Genomic DNA, 16,000 nt, shown 5'->3' on the forward strand with positions numbered 1-16,000 from the left:
TTTAAGTTTTATTGTATCATAACTCAAACAAGCGTCATGACAACTTGAAATATTTTATGTGTTCTTGAAACGTCTCCCATTTACTGTTGTGCATTTGTTTCAGGTTAAGCTAAATTATGCACAGACTGAGTAACAGACAAGCCCCTGTACATCCACTGTGACACATCCCTTACACATGCACATTCGCACAGACAGGACTCGGATATCCCCATCATCACCTCTGCAGGACAAAACCCCCCAAAGGAGATTACCCAGACTTCATCTTGGGTTGCCCCACCCCTCCGTCCGTACGTCCCCCTCATCACGCTGGTTGCAGGAGGTGGGCACAGCTCTGATAATGGCCAGCAGTGATGATAGAGTTTCATTAGAAGGCTGCAGAGTTCAGGCTGGGGGCTTCCTGTTTTGAAAAGTGATTGATTGGTGGCCATTGTTGCTCAGAGCGTATCAGCTCGGTCAACAATGGAAGCAAATGGATCTCGATGAAAGCACGCTCGGGTTACGAGTTGTTGGCTTGAGTAGGATTTGTGAGGTTGTGCATTTAGAGGCAGTTGCACTACTAGAACCGCAGCTTATGCAACAAATAATCAGATGGAAACGTAAGCCGTCCCATGTGAACAATCTATTCAGAACAACAGCTCCACATCGGGAGAGTGAAGTGCCGCGTCAGCAGAATATGGCTTAGTGCTATTTACTCCTGAGTGCAAGACAGAAAACAGTCACAAGCACAAAAACATGTGTTTCTGTTTTCCTGCATCATCTATCATCCTGCTCCATGTGACCTTTGACCTCTTCACTGACTCCCCTGAAGGGGTCACCTCACTGCTCTTCCTGAGGACGATGTCACTGTCACTAAAGGTCTGTGCCTCTTATTGTCCAACCAGGACACCGGAGATCACCTCGCTCCGCTCTGCAGGTGGACAGCCGTGCAGGGACACACACACACACCCACACCCACACACACACACATATCAGTCTAATGCTGACTGCAGTAACAGCAGAAAGAGGCTAAAAGGGAGACTCACAGCTGTTCTGGGTTTTCATCCTTCCTCGAAGGCAGCTCCGTCACTCAGGACAGGAGGAGGCCTGCCTGACCTGTGATTCATACTGAATCATGTGAGAGCTGCCTACGCAACCGTTACATAGTCAGTCATCCTTTTCCTTTTAATGGGCACTAGCTTGTTTTATGGGGATGTTTTTATCTGTTTGTGAATCTCTCAAAATTTTCTGCCAAACTACTTTTGATCAGCGCTAAATTTCTACTTCATATTCTAAACACTCAGGTAAGACCTTAGCCAAGATATATATATATGAATAAACATGCAGGTTAGCATTAAAAAAACGAGATCATCTTTGCTGATCCCCACTTTGGTTAATTAAACAGCTCAAAAATAAAGAAAAAAAAAAGGAAAGTGATCAACACTAAAAATAATAAATACCAAAACTTATACTGAAATAATAACATCACTAATAAACATTCCTAAATGATACTTCTTAGCTTCCATGACACCACAACAGCGGAAGCAGTGAGAAGAGAGATCTGTGTTTTTCTGTGCTGAAAATGATTTCTGTGATTAATTTTGTAGTGATGGTGGACACTGGAGCCTAACTGTCTGACAGAAAAAGGACAGAAGAGCAGAAGAAAGAGAAACAGGAGAGTAATGGAGCAGGGGCTAAGGGCTAAAGCACAAGCTAAAGGCTAAAACATGAGCTAGAGGCCAAAACACAAGCTAAACCCTAAACCACAAGTTTAAAACAGAATATGAGCTGGAGGCTAAAACACATGCTAGACCCTAAAACACAGGCTAGAGGCTAAAACACAGGCTAGAGGCAGAAACAACTAAAACATGAGCTAGAGGCTAGAATACAAGCTAGAGGCTAAAACATGAAAAAGGACAGAAGAGCAGAAGAAAGCTTAACAGAAGAGAGATAAAGCACCAGCTAAAGGCTAAAACACAAACTAAAGGCTTCAACATGTGCTTGAGGCTAAAACACAAGTTAAAGGCTAAAACACAAGCAGAGGGCTTAAACACTTGCTTGAGGTCAAAACAAAAGTTGAACGCTAAAACACAAGCTAGAGGCTAAAACACATGCTACCCTAAAACAGGCTAGAGGCAAAAACAACTAAAACATGAGCTAAAGGCTAGAATACGAGCTAGAGGCTAAAAAATGAAAACGGATTGAAAAGCAGAAGAAAGCTTAACAGAAGAGAAATAAAGCACGAGCTAAAAGCTAAAACACAAACTAAAGGCTTAAACATGTGCTTGAGGCTCAAACACAAGCTAGGGGCTAAAACATAAGCCAAAGGCTTCAACATGTGCTTGAGGCTAATACACAAGTTAAACACTAAAACACAAGCTAGAGGTTTAAATATGAGCTAGAGGCTAGAACATAAGCTAGAGGCTAAAACATGAAAAAGGAGAAAAAAGCCAAACAGGAGAGAGAGAGCATGACCTAAAAGCTTAAACATGCGCTTGGGGCAAACACAAGCTAGGAGCTACAACAGGAGCTAAATGCTAAAACATGAGGTAGAGGCTGAAACAGGGGCTAGAGGCTTAAACATGAAAAAGGAGATTTGAAAATTTGCTCCAAAACAAACACGCCTGGTCAAAAGTCACGTCTTTACGACAGTGTTTGTGAGACTCCGGGCCAGAAGGTGGTGCTGCTGTCACATTAAAACAGATCCTCTCATAGCAGTAAGACATATGTCAATATGTCCTGCACATTCTGTATAATGGAACCTTTTAACTTTAAAGCTCCTCTGAGGATCTTTTGGTTTGTGTTTCTTTTTTGGTATACACCCTACATGAATCAGTAAGTCTTTTCACTTAGCTGCACGAATAGATTTTTGTTTTATGCTAATGGTTTTGTTTGGTTTTGGAGGCTCTAGTTTCAATGTCAGTCTGTTTCATTGGTGGCTAAAAAAAAATCCTTACAGGAGCTTTAATCTACATATTATATAACACATTAAGTATTTTAAGGCGATTTCAGATAAAGTTTTCATGGCTTGAAAAAGTTGCAAACAATTTTATACTCACAATACTTATACAAAGGAAGATGTTTATTAGTTTTTTTCTGTCCATGCTCTGGACCCAGGAAGAGCTCAAACAGCTTTCCACAGAGCAGAGATATCACCATGAGAAATTCTCACCTGTCTTCCCTCAGTTCAGCCAGAGTTTTCAGATACTGTACTCAATCTCATTGAGAGAATAGAAACTTGGCTTCTTATGCAAACGAGATGAAGAGCAGCTAAATGTCTTCCTCACAATGCCAAGAGCGGAATTGAAAGAGAAAAGCATGGCAGAGATTTAAGGTTAAACCAATTAAGATGCCTCGCTGCACAAAGCCTGGACTGACACATTCTTTCAAAGACATTCAGGCTCTTTACGGAGTATCAGCCTTCATGTGTGTGTGTGTGTGCTGTGCTGCACGGGCGCTTAATTTATAGAGCACGGAGGTGGAGGAGGAAGAGGTGGAGGAGGAGGAGGGCAGCACTGCTACAGAAAAGCTTCTATTGAGTGAGTTCTATTAGCATTAGCTTTGGCCCTAGCCTATCAGAGAGGGGGGGTGAGCAGAGGGGGCAAACCATACAGGCCTCCATTCAATTAGCATCTCATTATGTTGCCATGGCAGCCGGGCTTTGAGCCGCGTGAAGGTTTCCCGCTGTAGCAGGAGAGGGTTAGCGCGTCTGAACACACACATGTGATACGAGAGGGAGGTGACCCGCTCGTCCTGTTTTGATTCTGTCACACGCTTTCACACCGCTTCTCCGGCAGCGGATCAGGAGCTGTGGATGCACGTGCTCTCCGCTGAGAGTGGACGTGTGAAAGTTGCCTGTGGGAGAGTGACTTTTGCACGTTGCAACTGGACAAATCTGTTGTTTTGAATCTCTCAAGGTGAAAGCCAGAAACTTCAGATGCAATCAAAAACAGATCAATCAGAAACTCTGTGTCAGAAATAACTCAGCCTGAAGCGTGTGTTTGTCTACTCCTTGCACCCAAAATCGGAAAATATGAAAAGTCTCCACTTGTGGTGTTTTGGCAGCTGCTCAATCACTAAAACTCACTTTGTTTGATAAAACCTGCTCAGATAGATCACAGCTGATGTGGTTTTTTGAGTCATCCTGCGCTGCCGTGCTGTAGGAAACTGGGTGAGGCCGCTCACACATGACTTGCTGAGAGCAGCTCTGTGAGTTTTCGAGTTATTTTCTCCCCGTTAGCTCTGATTATTTAGGGAGGTTTACAGACATGTCAGGGCTTCTTTTTTTTCTTAACTCAGTTATTTTCCATCTCTCCCACTCGTCCCTCTGTCTTCCTCGTGACTGTCTATCCTGCGGAGGGAAGTGGAAACACAAACAGGCTGAGTCTGCCCTGTGGTTTCTCCTCCTCTTCACTCTTTCTCCTTCTTTCTTTCCATACTTTGCTTTTTCACTTTCACAGTTTTCTCCAGTTTTGCTCATTCTGTTGACCTTGCTCTTTTCTTTACTGCCTCTTAAACACTTTCTATTACCACCATCTTCCTCCTCTCTCCTCCACCTTCTCCCTCTTAAGCCTCAGGAGCCCGGTGGTGTCACTGAGTGCCACTACTGACCCCAAGTGGTGAACGGACACAACTGCAGCCCAACACCTGAGAACACATTGAAAGTGATGCTTCTTTTTTTTCTAATTCTGACTCTTTCTTTTCTTCTTTTCCAGAATGCCGTTGCACAAATCCAGCTCTGAAGACGGATCTGGAGGTAAGCTGAAATGCATGGTCCCGTTTTTCTCCCTTCTTCTTGAATTTAAGCGTTACAATTTTTCATTGGTAAAGGTGAGACAGAAAAATAAAAGTATTTTTGCACAAGATTCATACTTAGTGTTTTGCAAGAAATAGATGAAAATATATTTTTAGTCTCAGGTTGTCTTGAGGATCACGCCGTTTTGTAAATATACAAACACACTAACGGTACTCTTCTTTACTTTCACCCCTAATCAATAAATAAATCAACACATAGAATTAAAAAAAAAGAAAAGAAATATCAAATGCTAATATAAAATTTTGAGCTTTCAGGTCCCTTTTAGAGTAAGATTCCTAAATTTGGTCTCTTTAGGGTTAAATTTATGAAAATAAAGAACTTTTTTTAAGCGGAATAGGTTATGGCATACTTTTCAAGTCCTCCCAGACCAGGCTGTAGTGCAAGTAAAAGCTGTTTTCTAACTGGATTAAATAACGAGAAGAAGAAGAATGTTAATTGTATAAAAAAGAAAGAAGAGGAAGAAAATGGTGGAAGTTGCAATAAATAAGACTGTAGTGCTAAAAGCTAAATTAAGGTTAGCATTGTCAATATGGCCGACGTTGACTTTGTACTACAAAACTCTTTATACAATGGTCTGTGTGAATACTCGGTTCTGATTGGCCTCTGGGTATTATAGGACACCTGGTCAAACAGCCTGATTGCTCTAAATCATTGCACTGGCTGAAACTCATGTTGGTAACCATGGCAACAGAAACTCACAACATACGTTGACATACATTATCTGTCAGTTTATTTAATGATTAGAGTGGATGGTGGATAGGGATGGGGACCTTTCACATTTGAAACAATACCGATGCACGGTACCTGGCAACCGGAACCAGTACTCAACGGTACCAATTTTCTGTACTTTTTGTGTTTATGTCGTAAAAAATCAGTTTGTTTGATTATTAAACATATTTTATTTCAGTTGAACATATTTATTCCTCAATATATAAGCTTATGATGCTGTGTTCATGTCCAGCATGGAAAATTGGCTACTCTTCCACTACTCACAATCACAAGGATGCATTGAGGTACCTAAACATGGTACCTTTTGATTTTACGTGAATTGGTACCTGGTACTTTTGACAGAATTCGGTCGGTACCTATGAAAGTACCTAATTCAGTGCCCATTCCTAATGGTGGATGATATTTCTTGCAATAAAAACAGTTAAGGAAACTATTTGGTGACTTTGAGTAAACGAACGGTAAAAACAACATAATTGATTTAATTTATTTTTTTGGTAAGTGACTGTGGTTCCGTGCGGGATAACGCCCGACAAAGTGTCCGTTATCAGGAATGAATGGACTTTGCAGAAGCAACCATCCTTCACTTCACATCGGACATTCACGTCTCCGCATCGTACATCCACTTTTGATAACAGACACCTCATCAGGCGTTATCCCCTACGTATCAGAACCAGAGCTTTTTCTTGAAAGATGGGAAGGCGGAGCGGGGTGCTTTCCTGCTCCAGTTTTGGTCCGCCATGGCTCATATGCCCGGATCTGGCCTGGAATCAGAATCAGAGCTCACATGCACTGATCAGAAACAAACAGATGACATCACAGACACCATGTCTTTTTATACAGTCTGTGGTTTAAAGTAGATGACCCTAATACCTGCTACTAGCAGCAGAATGATGGGAGCTACAGCTCTGCCAACAGGAGCGTCACATATGACACAAGCTAAAAGTTTCCTACAGTAGCTTTAAAAATGAACCTTTAAACAGATGATACTGCTGAAACAGATGCATACATGCTCATCCTTAAGTTTCATTGCAATAAAGAGACTCTTCTTTGCACATCAGTCGATGCTTCCTCAGTCTGACTGAGCCTCTGTCTTTCCAGGTAAATGGGACAACAAGAAGAAAAACAAATCCTTCTGGCAGAACTTCCGCAAGTCTCAGCACAAACCTGTCATGAGGCAGACCTCCAAAGGTTGGCGTGGCTTTTTTTCTGCTTTTCAGAGACGTCACAGCGACGTATCCTGACCTCTTTATCCTTCCTGCAGGAGAAGACATCGGCTACGTGGCCAGCGAGATCACCATGAGCGACGAGGAGCGGATCCAGCTCATGATGATGGTGAAAGAGAAGATGATCACGGTGGAGGAAGCTCTCGCTCGGGTAGGACGGGCGCCTCTGACTTCACCTGCTTCACCTCAGATCCCCTGAGACTAGCTTCCAGCCTCCCTCCCCCACTTCCTGTTCCAATCATCAATCTGGATTACTAACACGACTAACTCTAACTAACCCGTTCAAAGCCTTAAATTTAACACAAACACACACATACACACAAATTTAAGGTGGTATCGCTCCTAAAGGATGGGAGTCTGGAGATTTCAGGGTGTGAGGAGTGTGTGTGTGTGTGTGTTGAGTTCATAATCATGGGGTTGATGGTCATAGCCCCTCAATAGCCCCCTCTGCTGGCGAGGATGCTTTGGTGCATTGTGGTTTTTCTCTCCAGGTGGACATGGTGGATCATTTTGCTCTCCTTTAAACTCTCTTTCATCACTTCCTGGTGACTCTTCTTCTCCTCTTTTTCTTCTTCTCTTCTTTTTGTCAGTCACTTCCTAAAAAAACGCCTTGCTCATGGGTAGCATGACTGCACTTGGGCACACGATTGCTCTCCACAAGGCAGATTTTTAACAACATCTTTGCACAACTTGATTCCTTTCGGCCTGTAGCTTGAGTTCTGATTGGCTCTGAGCTCAACCAATCAATGATCAGCCTTTGTGGATAGCTGGTTTGACATCTTGTTGTGCTTGTTGGTGTCTTGTTCAGTGTGTTTTTTGTATCCCTGATGAGGATGTTTGTTTCTAGGGATGTAGGAGAATAGCACACGCAAAAAAATTAAAAATCTATCTGCCTTGATTCATTTTTTTTTAAATCTAGGATACATTCTGGCTCCAATATTTACATTTTATATATTGTTCGTTTATTCAACAACTACATCCCTGGTTGATTCCCTCTGCTCTGTCCATACACATGCTCTGTAATCGTACATGATTGACGCCAATCAATCATCTGTTCACGTATGGAGAGATGAAGCATGCTCGGTGAGAGTGGGTAACCCCCATCCTCTTCCTCTGCCTCTCTAAACTCTTCTTCTCCACGTAGCTGAAGGAGTATGAGCGCAGCAGACAGTCCAGCAGTACTGAAACTGCAGAGTGGACTGAGGGATCTGCAGCCAATCTAAACCAGTCCTCAAACTGCAACGTAAGTACCCCGAAAACCCCCTGACCCTGACCCCTTTCCTCTGTGAACACTCTCACCTCCACCACTCTCACCTTTTGAGTTTGTTTTACAGCTGACAGGGTTGTGGAGGAGAGCAACTGCAGTTTGGAGTGTATGTGTGTGTGTGTGTGTGCATGAATATGTGTTTATTAAGGTGTTTATAAACCAACAAGCTTGAAGTTGCTTTCACCAACTTTGATCTCTTTTTCTTCTTCCTTTTTCTCCAGTCTTCACTGTGCTCTTCATTCACCTCCCACACTCCAACGTTCACCATATTCTCACCACCATGTCACGAGTATCTCATCGTATGGGTTTCACATACATTATGTTGTTTTCAAAGCAGGGATATCAGCCTGGCTGATTATCGGCGCCGATATTTAGCATTTTAAGGCGTATCAGCTTTTTTTTCTTATATTCAGCAACTGATACGAAGTTAAATTCCAGACTGTGTTATTTTGGCGCCTCTCTGTCTGCAGTCGCTACTCTTGATAAGACAGCTGCTGAGCCTGGGAGCTATTTAATGAACAAACACTTAAAGTGTTTACACAAATTTAAGAGTTGGAGTTCGTATTATCCCAAATTTTGATGCCAATATTTTCACTTTTACTGCAAATGAATATCGGCTCCAAATATCAGATATCGGCTTCATTGCCTACTGATTATCGACATCAGTATAAAGACATATCGATCTGTCTCTAGTTCAAAGTCAATGTGAACGCCATGGTCGCTTATAGATTGTTGCATTTTGAGGCGTATCTCTAGCATCGTCCCACCCACAGTACCATCTGTTTGGAGACGTTTTGTGGAAAACTTGACTTCCTGTAGAAAACTTCAGGGAGCTTTTGATTTTTTAAAGTTTTGATTAAACTTTCTAAGACAGATGCTGAGGCTGGGAGCAGTTTTAAAAAACATATGCTAACGGCTTTTAACAAATTTAAAAGTTGGAGTTTGTATTATCCCAAATTTTGACACGAATATTTTCAGTTTCACTGCAAATGAATATCGGCCCCAAATGTCAGGTATTGGCTTCCTTTACTACTGATTATCAACATCGGTATTGGCCCTGATAAAAACATATCAGTCTATCTCTAGTTCAAAGTCAATGTGAATGCCATGGCCGCTTACAGATTGTTTCATTTTGAGGCGTATCAGCCTTTTTTCTTTAAATTCAGCCACTGATAAGAAATTAAATTCCAGACTATGTTATTTTGGCGCTACTCTGTCTCTAGTATCGTCCCGCCCACGGTACCATCTGATTGGTGACATTTTTTGGAAAATCTTGACTTCCTGTAGAAAACTTTAGGGAGTTTATTATTTTTTTATGCTTTCTTTTAAATTTATAAGACAGCTGCTGAGCCTGGGAGCTGTTTCATAAACACATGCTTAAAAACTTTCAACAAAGTTAAGTGTTGCAGTTCGTCTTTCCCAAATTTTGACACACATTTTCACTTACCGGCCCCAAATATCAGATATCAGCCTCCTTGAGTACTGATTATCGACATCGGTATCGGCGCTGATAAAAAAAATATCGGTCCATCTCTAGTTCAAAATCGATGTGAATACAAGGGCCGCTTACAGATAGTTTCATTTTACTTTAAATTTAAATTTTATATTAACTTTAAACAAGAAAATTGATGATTTAAAGTACAATCACATAGCCCCCATTCTCTACTTTTATTATTATGAGATAGTTTGTAATACAAGGCTTAAGTTCAAGTTTATTTGCAATCTTTGGATACTACCTAATGCTAGCGTTGCACCTGGCTAGCCAACACTTCTGCTATAGCCTTACAAGATAGACCTGATAGAAAAGACAGTAGAAAAGCACAAACTGCTAGCTTAAGAGTATTTTAAACTTCTCAGCAGTAATGTTAGCAGCAATCTTACATTTCTGGCACATGTACAGCTTTACTTTCTCAGTCAGTCTCCATTTGAACAGATATAATGGATTAGCATTTAGCCGAGCTAATCAAAACAACCTATTTGATAGCTAACCTTCTACTACAGCAGCTAACTTTAGCATTGAACCACTTGCTAGCACTACACCAACGCCTGGCTAACGTTTCTCTTTGGTAGTCTGAGGAGACACAACAGAAAAAAAGCATAAAATGCTAGCTTTATTTTGTTTTTAGCTTGCTAATACTAGTGTTAGCAAGAAAAGACTCATTTCTCTCATAGTTATGGTTTAGTTTTTCTCAGTTAAGAAGACAATGTGTTGTGTGGACATTAGCAGGAAGCTAGCCTCTTTGAGACCAAAGATGACGCCAACTTTTATCACTTCTAGCTAACAGTATAAGGATGATATGCTAGCTTATATTTACTTAAGGTTAAGTGCTAATTTAAGTTGTTATGATGAACCTTATACGCTGATTTAGTTTGAAATATTTCAATCAAAAAGCAGTTATTTCATGATAATTTGACAAAAATTTGACAGACCTCACAAGTAAACAGTTAGTAAAACCAGAATTGAAACCTACTCCTAATCTTTATTAATGAGGTTAATTCTGTCAAAGGCGTATTATTCGTAACATGCCCTCATCAAACTTCTCTGGCCCGTGTATTGACAGTGAAATAGTCGTGTGGAAACTTAGGTAAGGTCTGTTTCCTTCAATCAGTTGTAATTGCAGCTTTGCGAACGCCAACTGCGGACTCCCACAGAATCTAGCCCAAACCCCTTTGCAGCGTAAGCTTTTATTGGCATCGATTTTGTCAGCTGTGATCCAGGGAGAGCCGACTCTCAGACTTCCTCCATCACCTCTGAGTGAGTCGAGACCCCTGAGGTTTTCCTCGGTGTTGTGGGGCTGAAGCTCAGACAATCAAGTTCTGTCTGAATCAGTTTGGTCCGCGTTGACAATCACTTATTATCCTCTTTGTGTGTTTGAATACGCTGAGGTGGGTTTTTCTGCTTTTCCTAATAATCTAGGTCACTTAACTGTGTGTTCAGGATTCACAGTGGCCAGCTTTTCATTATGTCTGTACTGTATGGCATCATGTGGGAGTGGTATGCAGTCATACAGTCTCTTATGCTGACCCACTTTTTGACAGGAAGTGAGTTTATCCAAACACAAGAATTCCAAGTGCTCTGAAAATAACTCTCATGTGCATCGCTGCTGTTTTGAAATGTGCATCTTATTCCTGACGGCAGAGCCTTGACTTATTTAAAACCGCACAGAAACACGTGTGCTGTTGATGTTCTTGTTGCAGAAGAATCTGAAGGGTCTCTGCTGAGTTTTTGAACATAGATAGTTACAACTTTGTGTCATTCATGGTTTGCTTTAGAGGACTGAAGAGCTACTGGAGGAACACACAACTAAATTGTGTCAAACTCAAGGCTCGCGGGCCAAATGTGGCCTGTCATGCCATTTTATGTGGTCCACGAGAGCCGAAAAGGTCTGATTGTCTTATACAATAGGATCACAGTTTTTCAGTTTACTATGAAAAAAAAGATTTGATGTTTAAGTAAATCTTCTCCAAATTAAAATAATCAAGGAAAACATTGATGTCTGACTTGCTCATTACAATAAAAACCCACATTATCAAGTTTAGAAATTAAAAATTTTAAATATACTTTGTGATGACATTTATTTTACACTCTATTGACAACATACAGGGTAGTAGCTCTCTTGCGCCATCTAATGCACAGGAAGTGCGTAAGTCGTATTCTACTTCCAACTTGGCCAAAATATGATTTTTTAATTTTACAAAAAAAGACGTCAAAGTATCACAATATATACCCACATTTAATTTTTTTCCTCCTCATTAAACTACTTTTCCCATGATACCTACCAATTATGTTACCTAATAGTGACAACATCCCACCACTAGATGGCAGTGTTCACATCAGTGTCATTTTCTGAACTAGTGGAATCGAGGAAAAAATCAAATCAAATAAAATAAAATAAGTAATACTAACAATAATATTATTATTAATAATAAAATAATATTAATAAAATAATGATATTAATAAAATAATAATAAAAAAATAATAAAATAATAATAGTAAAGAAAAATAAGAATAAACTTTATTTATATAGACTTTTTCAAAAACAATGTTTCAAAGTGCTTTACATAATTAAAACAGGAAAAACGGTACAAGAGGAGAAGTAAAAGAAGTAAAAGAGAAATGTGAGGAAATACATAGAAATTAAAAGGCTAAAAACCACCACCAAATTAAGGAAACATCTGTAAAATAAAAGCACTTTAAGATTAAAACACATTAAGACAAGTTAAGGGATTTAAGATTAGAGATTTAAGATTCTGCCCATGATACTAAAATGAAAGCAGCATTTTGACGATTAAAACACGCTCAGTTAAAATCTCAAATAAAAGCCCATCTATAAAAATAATAATAAAAATAATAAAAATAATAATAGTAATAATTATTACTATTACTATAATAATAATGATAATAATAATAATTATTATTATTATTATTATTATTATTATTATTATTATTATAAATAATAATAACAACAATAACAATAATAATAATAATGACAATAATAGTAGAATAAATAATAAAAATAATATTAAATATTTATGTAGCGCTTATAAAAAAAAACTCAGACACTGTACAATTGTTAAAATCAGTACAAGCAAAAAAAAAGAAAAGAAAGAAAAAACACAAGTCAAACAAAACAAAACAACAGTGCAATCACAAATTGAAAGCAAACTTAAAAAGGTGAGTTTTTAACGGAGAATGTTGATGGATCAGGGCAGTTTTGAATTAAAATGGGGAGTGAGTTCCAGAGAGCGGGGGCAGCTGTGGAGAAAGCTCCATCTCCCTAGGTTTGGTATGTCTTTAAGATTTAAAGAGGACAAAGAGTCTGCCACTCTAAACTCCTCTAAACTGAGGAGTTTTGAAATGTACTCTGGAGCAAGACCAGAGCACACCTTCAAAGTCAACAATAAAACAATGATCCCAAAATGTCCAGGAAGAGAAAAGTTGATACAGATGAAGGTAAATATATGTTTGTGCTTTAAGGAGAAAAAAACAGTTTGTCTTTTGTGTTAAGAGACCATGACTGCAATCGCAGCAGGATGTGTTCAAGAAAGACGCAACCAAAAACAACACACTAGCTAGCTAACTTTGTTGTAGAAATTGCCTGCTCTGAAAAGTCTTTTTCCAGGGTGCATTTTTGAAGCAGTAGTTGCATTTATTTCATACTGTCTAACAGTTACATCTGGCTCTTTGAGGGACACCATTGTGCTGCTGTGGCCCTCAGTGAACATGAGTCTGACACCCCTGCTCTAAATGGTTCGTTGAATTAGGTCATTGCCAAATTCTAACAGTCGAGAGTCCGTTTCTGTATTCTAAATACAGACGTGTGAATACATCCAGCCCATGCATGGCTCAATGTAAAGTCTACAGCTGCCTCTTCCTCTCTGATGGATGCTCTCTTCCCCCGGCGATCGGAGGCCACATTCCAGGACTGGCCCATTAGCGATGTGGGGGCCAAGGCAGGGTCAGCGGGGCTCAAACGCTGGGATTGTTCTCCGCGCACAACACGCCTTTTCTCTGAGAGCTGTGCGGGACTGCGCTTCCCAAACTGCCCCTCATTCCTCAGAGCTGAACGCACTGACGGGCTGAATCTGGATCTGTGGATGTGGATGGAGGCTTAGAGATGTTGTTCTGGAGTTTGCATGCATGAGGCTAGCGATACGGTAAGGCAAAGTGATGCTTTAAAGAGTTAGAGGAAGGCTGTTTTCTGTGTCATCAGGAAGATGCTGGGTTGGAGCTTTTAAAGTTTACCCCCTAAAAAAGTTATGGAAACAGTCCTTGTAGTGATTTTTAAGGTGAAATGGTAATTATGGTGATGGAATTATTGCTTCAGCTTTGTTTTCACAGGTAGCCTTCGAGCTCTTGTTGAGGTTGGGAAACGTAGCATTCTTTGCAGTAATTTTCTCTGACAGTCAAGGAGACAAATGTTGTTGGATGACAGAGTTCTTTGTAAAAAGGAAACCAAGATCTGACTCTGCTGTTTCTGCTAGAGATGGACCGATAGGCTTTTTTCAGGGCCGATACTGGTACCGATATTTTGGGCCGATATTCATTTATAAAAGTGAAAATACTGGTGTCACAATTTTGAATTATACAAACTCCAACATTTTTTAAAGCCTTTAAACATATATTTATCAAACAGCTCTGAGGCTCAGCAGAGTAGAGATGGGTACTTTTCATTATGGTACTGACGCCCAGTACCTAGCAAACAGTACCTGTACTCAACGGTTCCAATTTTTGGTACTTTTTTGTGTCTTAATTAGAGATGGACCAATATGGATTTTTCTAGGGCTGATACCAATACCGATTATTAGTAGGCAAGGAGACCGATAACCGATATTTGAAGCCGATATTAATTTGCAGTCAAAGTGAAAATATTGGCGTAAAAATTTGAATAATACAAACTCCAACACTTAATTTCATCCAAATGCCTTCAAGCTTAGGTTTATTAAACAGCTCCTAGGCTTAGCGTCATGTTTTATAAAGTTAAAAGAAAACTTTAAGTTGTCTACAGTAAAAAAAAGTTTTCCAAAATGTTAATGTAACTGCAATAAAACTGGACCATATTGAGTTTGTGCTGCTTTTTAAAGGCATGTAATGCAGTTGAATTAATTTTTTTGTTTGGTTTTACGTGACTGGTTTTTAATGACCACCCAGGGCTTCCATAGCTTAGACAGGGAGAAACTCTGTGCAGAGAAGCATCAACAAGCAGCTCCTGAATGTCTGCAGTTTCTTGCAATGTCTTGCAATTTCTTATCATTTTTAAGAGGCAGAAAAAACATATTCCTGTGGGTATCGATGAGAGGACTGATTTTTGTTTCTGTGAAAGTTAAAATATTTCCATATCAGTATTTTCAGCGACCTTAATTCATGTGAGCAACAGACACGTCTGGAGGAACTGTTTACATAACATTATTGAGTTTACAGTAACATTAGTTCTGAGTTATAGAGGACTGGGATGTTTATTACAATTTCAGGAGAGTCTGCCACCTTAACTTACCTTTGAAACATTTATCTGCTATCCAGAGTTTCTCCTGTTGGTGAAACCTTTTATTATATCATTGTTGTGTGTGTGTGAGAGCCAGCTCTGCATGCACACAGCTTTCACTGCTGATTGGCTGTTACCCGAGCCATGGCTCTGCTTTTAACCAATCAGATGGTACTGTGGGTGGGACAGTGCTGGGGACTGAGAAGTGACTGTATCAGAGCCGAAACAACACAGTTTTGATTGGGTTTCATATCGGCCGTCAGATTAAAAAAAAGGCTGATGCTGATATTCTTCAAATGCCAAATATCGGCCACGATGATCAGCCCGGCTGATAATCAGTCTATCATTGGTGTTAATATGGTAATAGATATTGATTTGTAATTTTAAAATCTCAAAGTTTTTCTATTTAACGCAATTATTTCTCAGTATATAATTTTGTAATGCTGTGTTCATGTCCAGCATGGACATGTCACAAGAATGCGTTTAGGTACCAAACATTGTACCATTGATTTTATGTGAATCGGTACTTGGTACTACAGATGAAATTTGGTGGATACCTTGAAAAAATACCTAATTCTGCACCCATTCCTACTCAGCAGCACGTCTTAAAAAGCTAAATGAAAACTTTTTAAAAAATGGATAGCTCCCTAAAGTTTTCTACCGTAAATAAAGTTTTCTAAAACTTGCCGTGTAAAGTGTCAGAACAAAAAAGGCCAATGCCGATATTCCTCAAATTGCCCAGTATCGGCGCCAATAATCCACTCAGTCAATGATCAACCTGCCCTTCGTTTCTACCATAAAAGAAACACTAAATGTCTATACTCCATATAAGTTTTAGCCGTAGAGTTGGCGGTGCAGCACAAGACGTGGAAGTTTAATAGATGAGACTTGAACATCACTAATGATTAAATGTTGTTCTCGTTTCCCATCGTTTGGGGGTAATTCATAAGGTTTTGTACTTAAAATTGAAAGGTAATGGCATCACTTTGGTCGGTTTGGTGAAGAA

General features: G+C 39.8%; 1 protein-coding gene across 10 annotated transcripts in view; it reads left to right on the forward strand.

The window, feature by feature from the left end:
* The window catches only part of sash1a (SAM and SH3 domain containing 1a), a 305,437-nt gene that overhangs the window by 256,328 nt on the left and 33,109 nt on the right, over positions 1-16,000 (forward strand). For 8 of the 10 annotated variants that reach the window (XM_074684619.1, XM_074684620.1, XM_074684625.1 and 5 more), the window contains exons 5-8: positions 4,692-4,732; positions 6,620-6,709; positions 6,783-6,895; positions 7,889-7,987. In XM_074684619.1, the coding sequence (XP_074540720.1) occupies positions 4,692-4,732; positions 6,620-6,709; positions 6,783-6,895; positions 7,889-7,987 (343 nt within the window). The remainder of the gene's footprint in view (positions 1-4,691; positions 4,733-6,619; positions 6,710-6,782; positions 6,896-7,888; positions 7,988-16,000) is intronic. The other 2 variants (XM_074684621.1, XM_074684622.1) reach the window with 1 other exon arrangement.

The sequence above is a fragment of the Halichoeres trimaculatus genome, unplaced genomic scaffold, assembly GCF_033239565.1.
Source record: "Halichoeres trimaculatus isolate MK-OKI-2021-1 unplaced genomic scaffold, fHalTri1.1 fHalTri1_scaffold_13, whole genome shotgun sequence".
In the NCBI taxonomy this organism is placed as follows: Eukaryota; Metazoa; Chordata; class Actinopteri; order Labriformes; family Labridae; genus Halichoeres; species Halichoeres trimaculatus.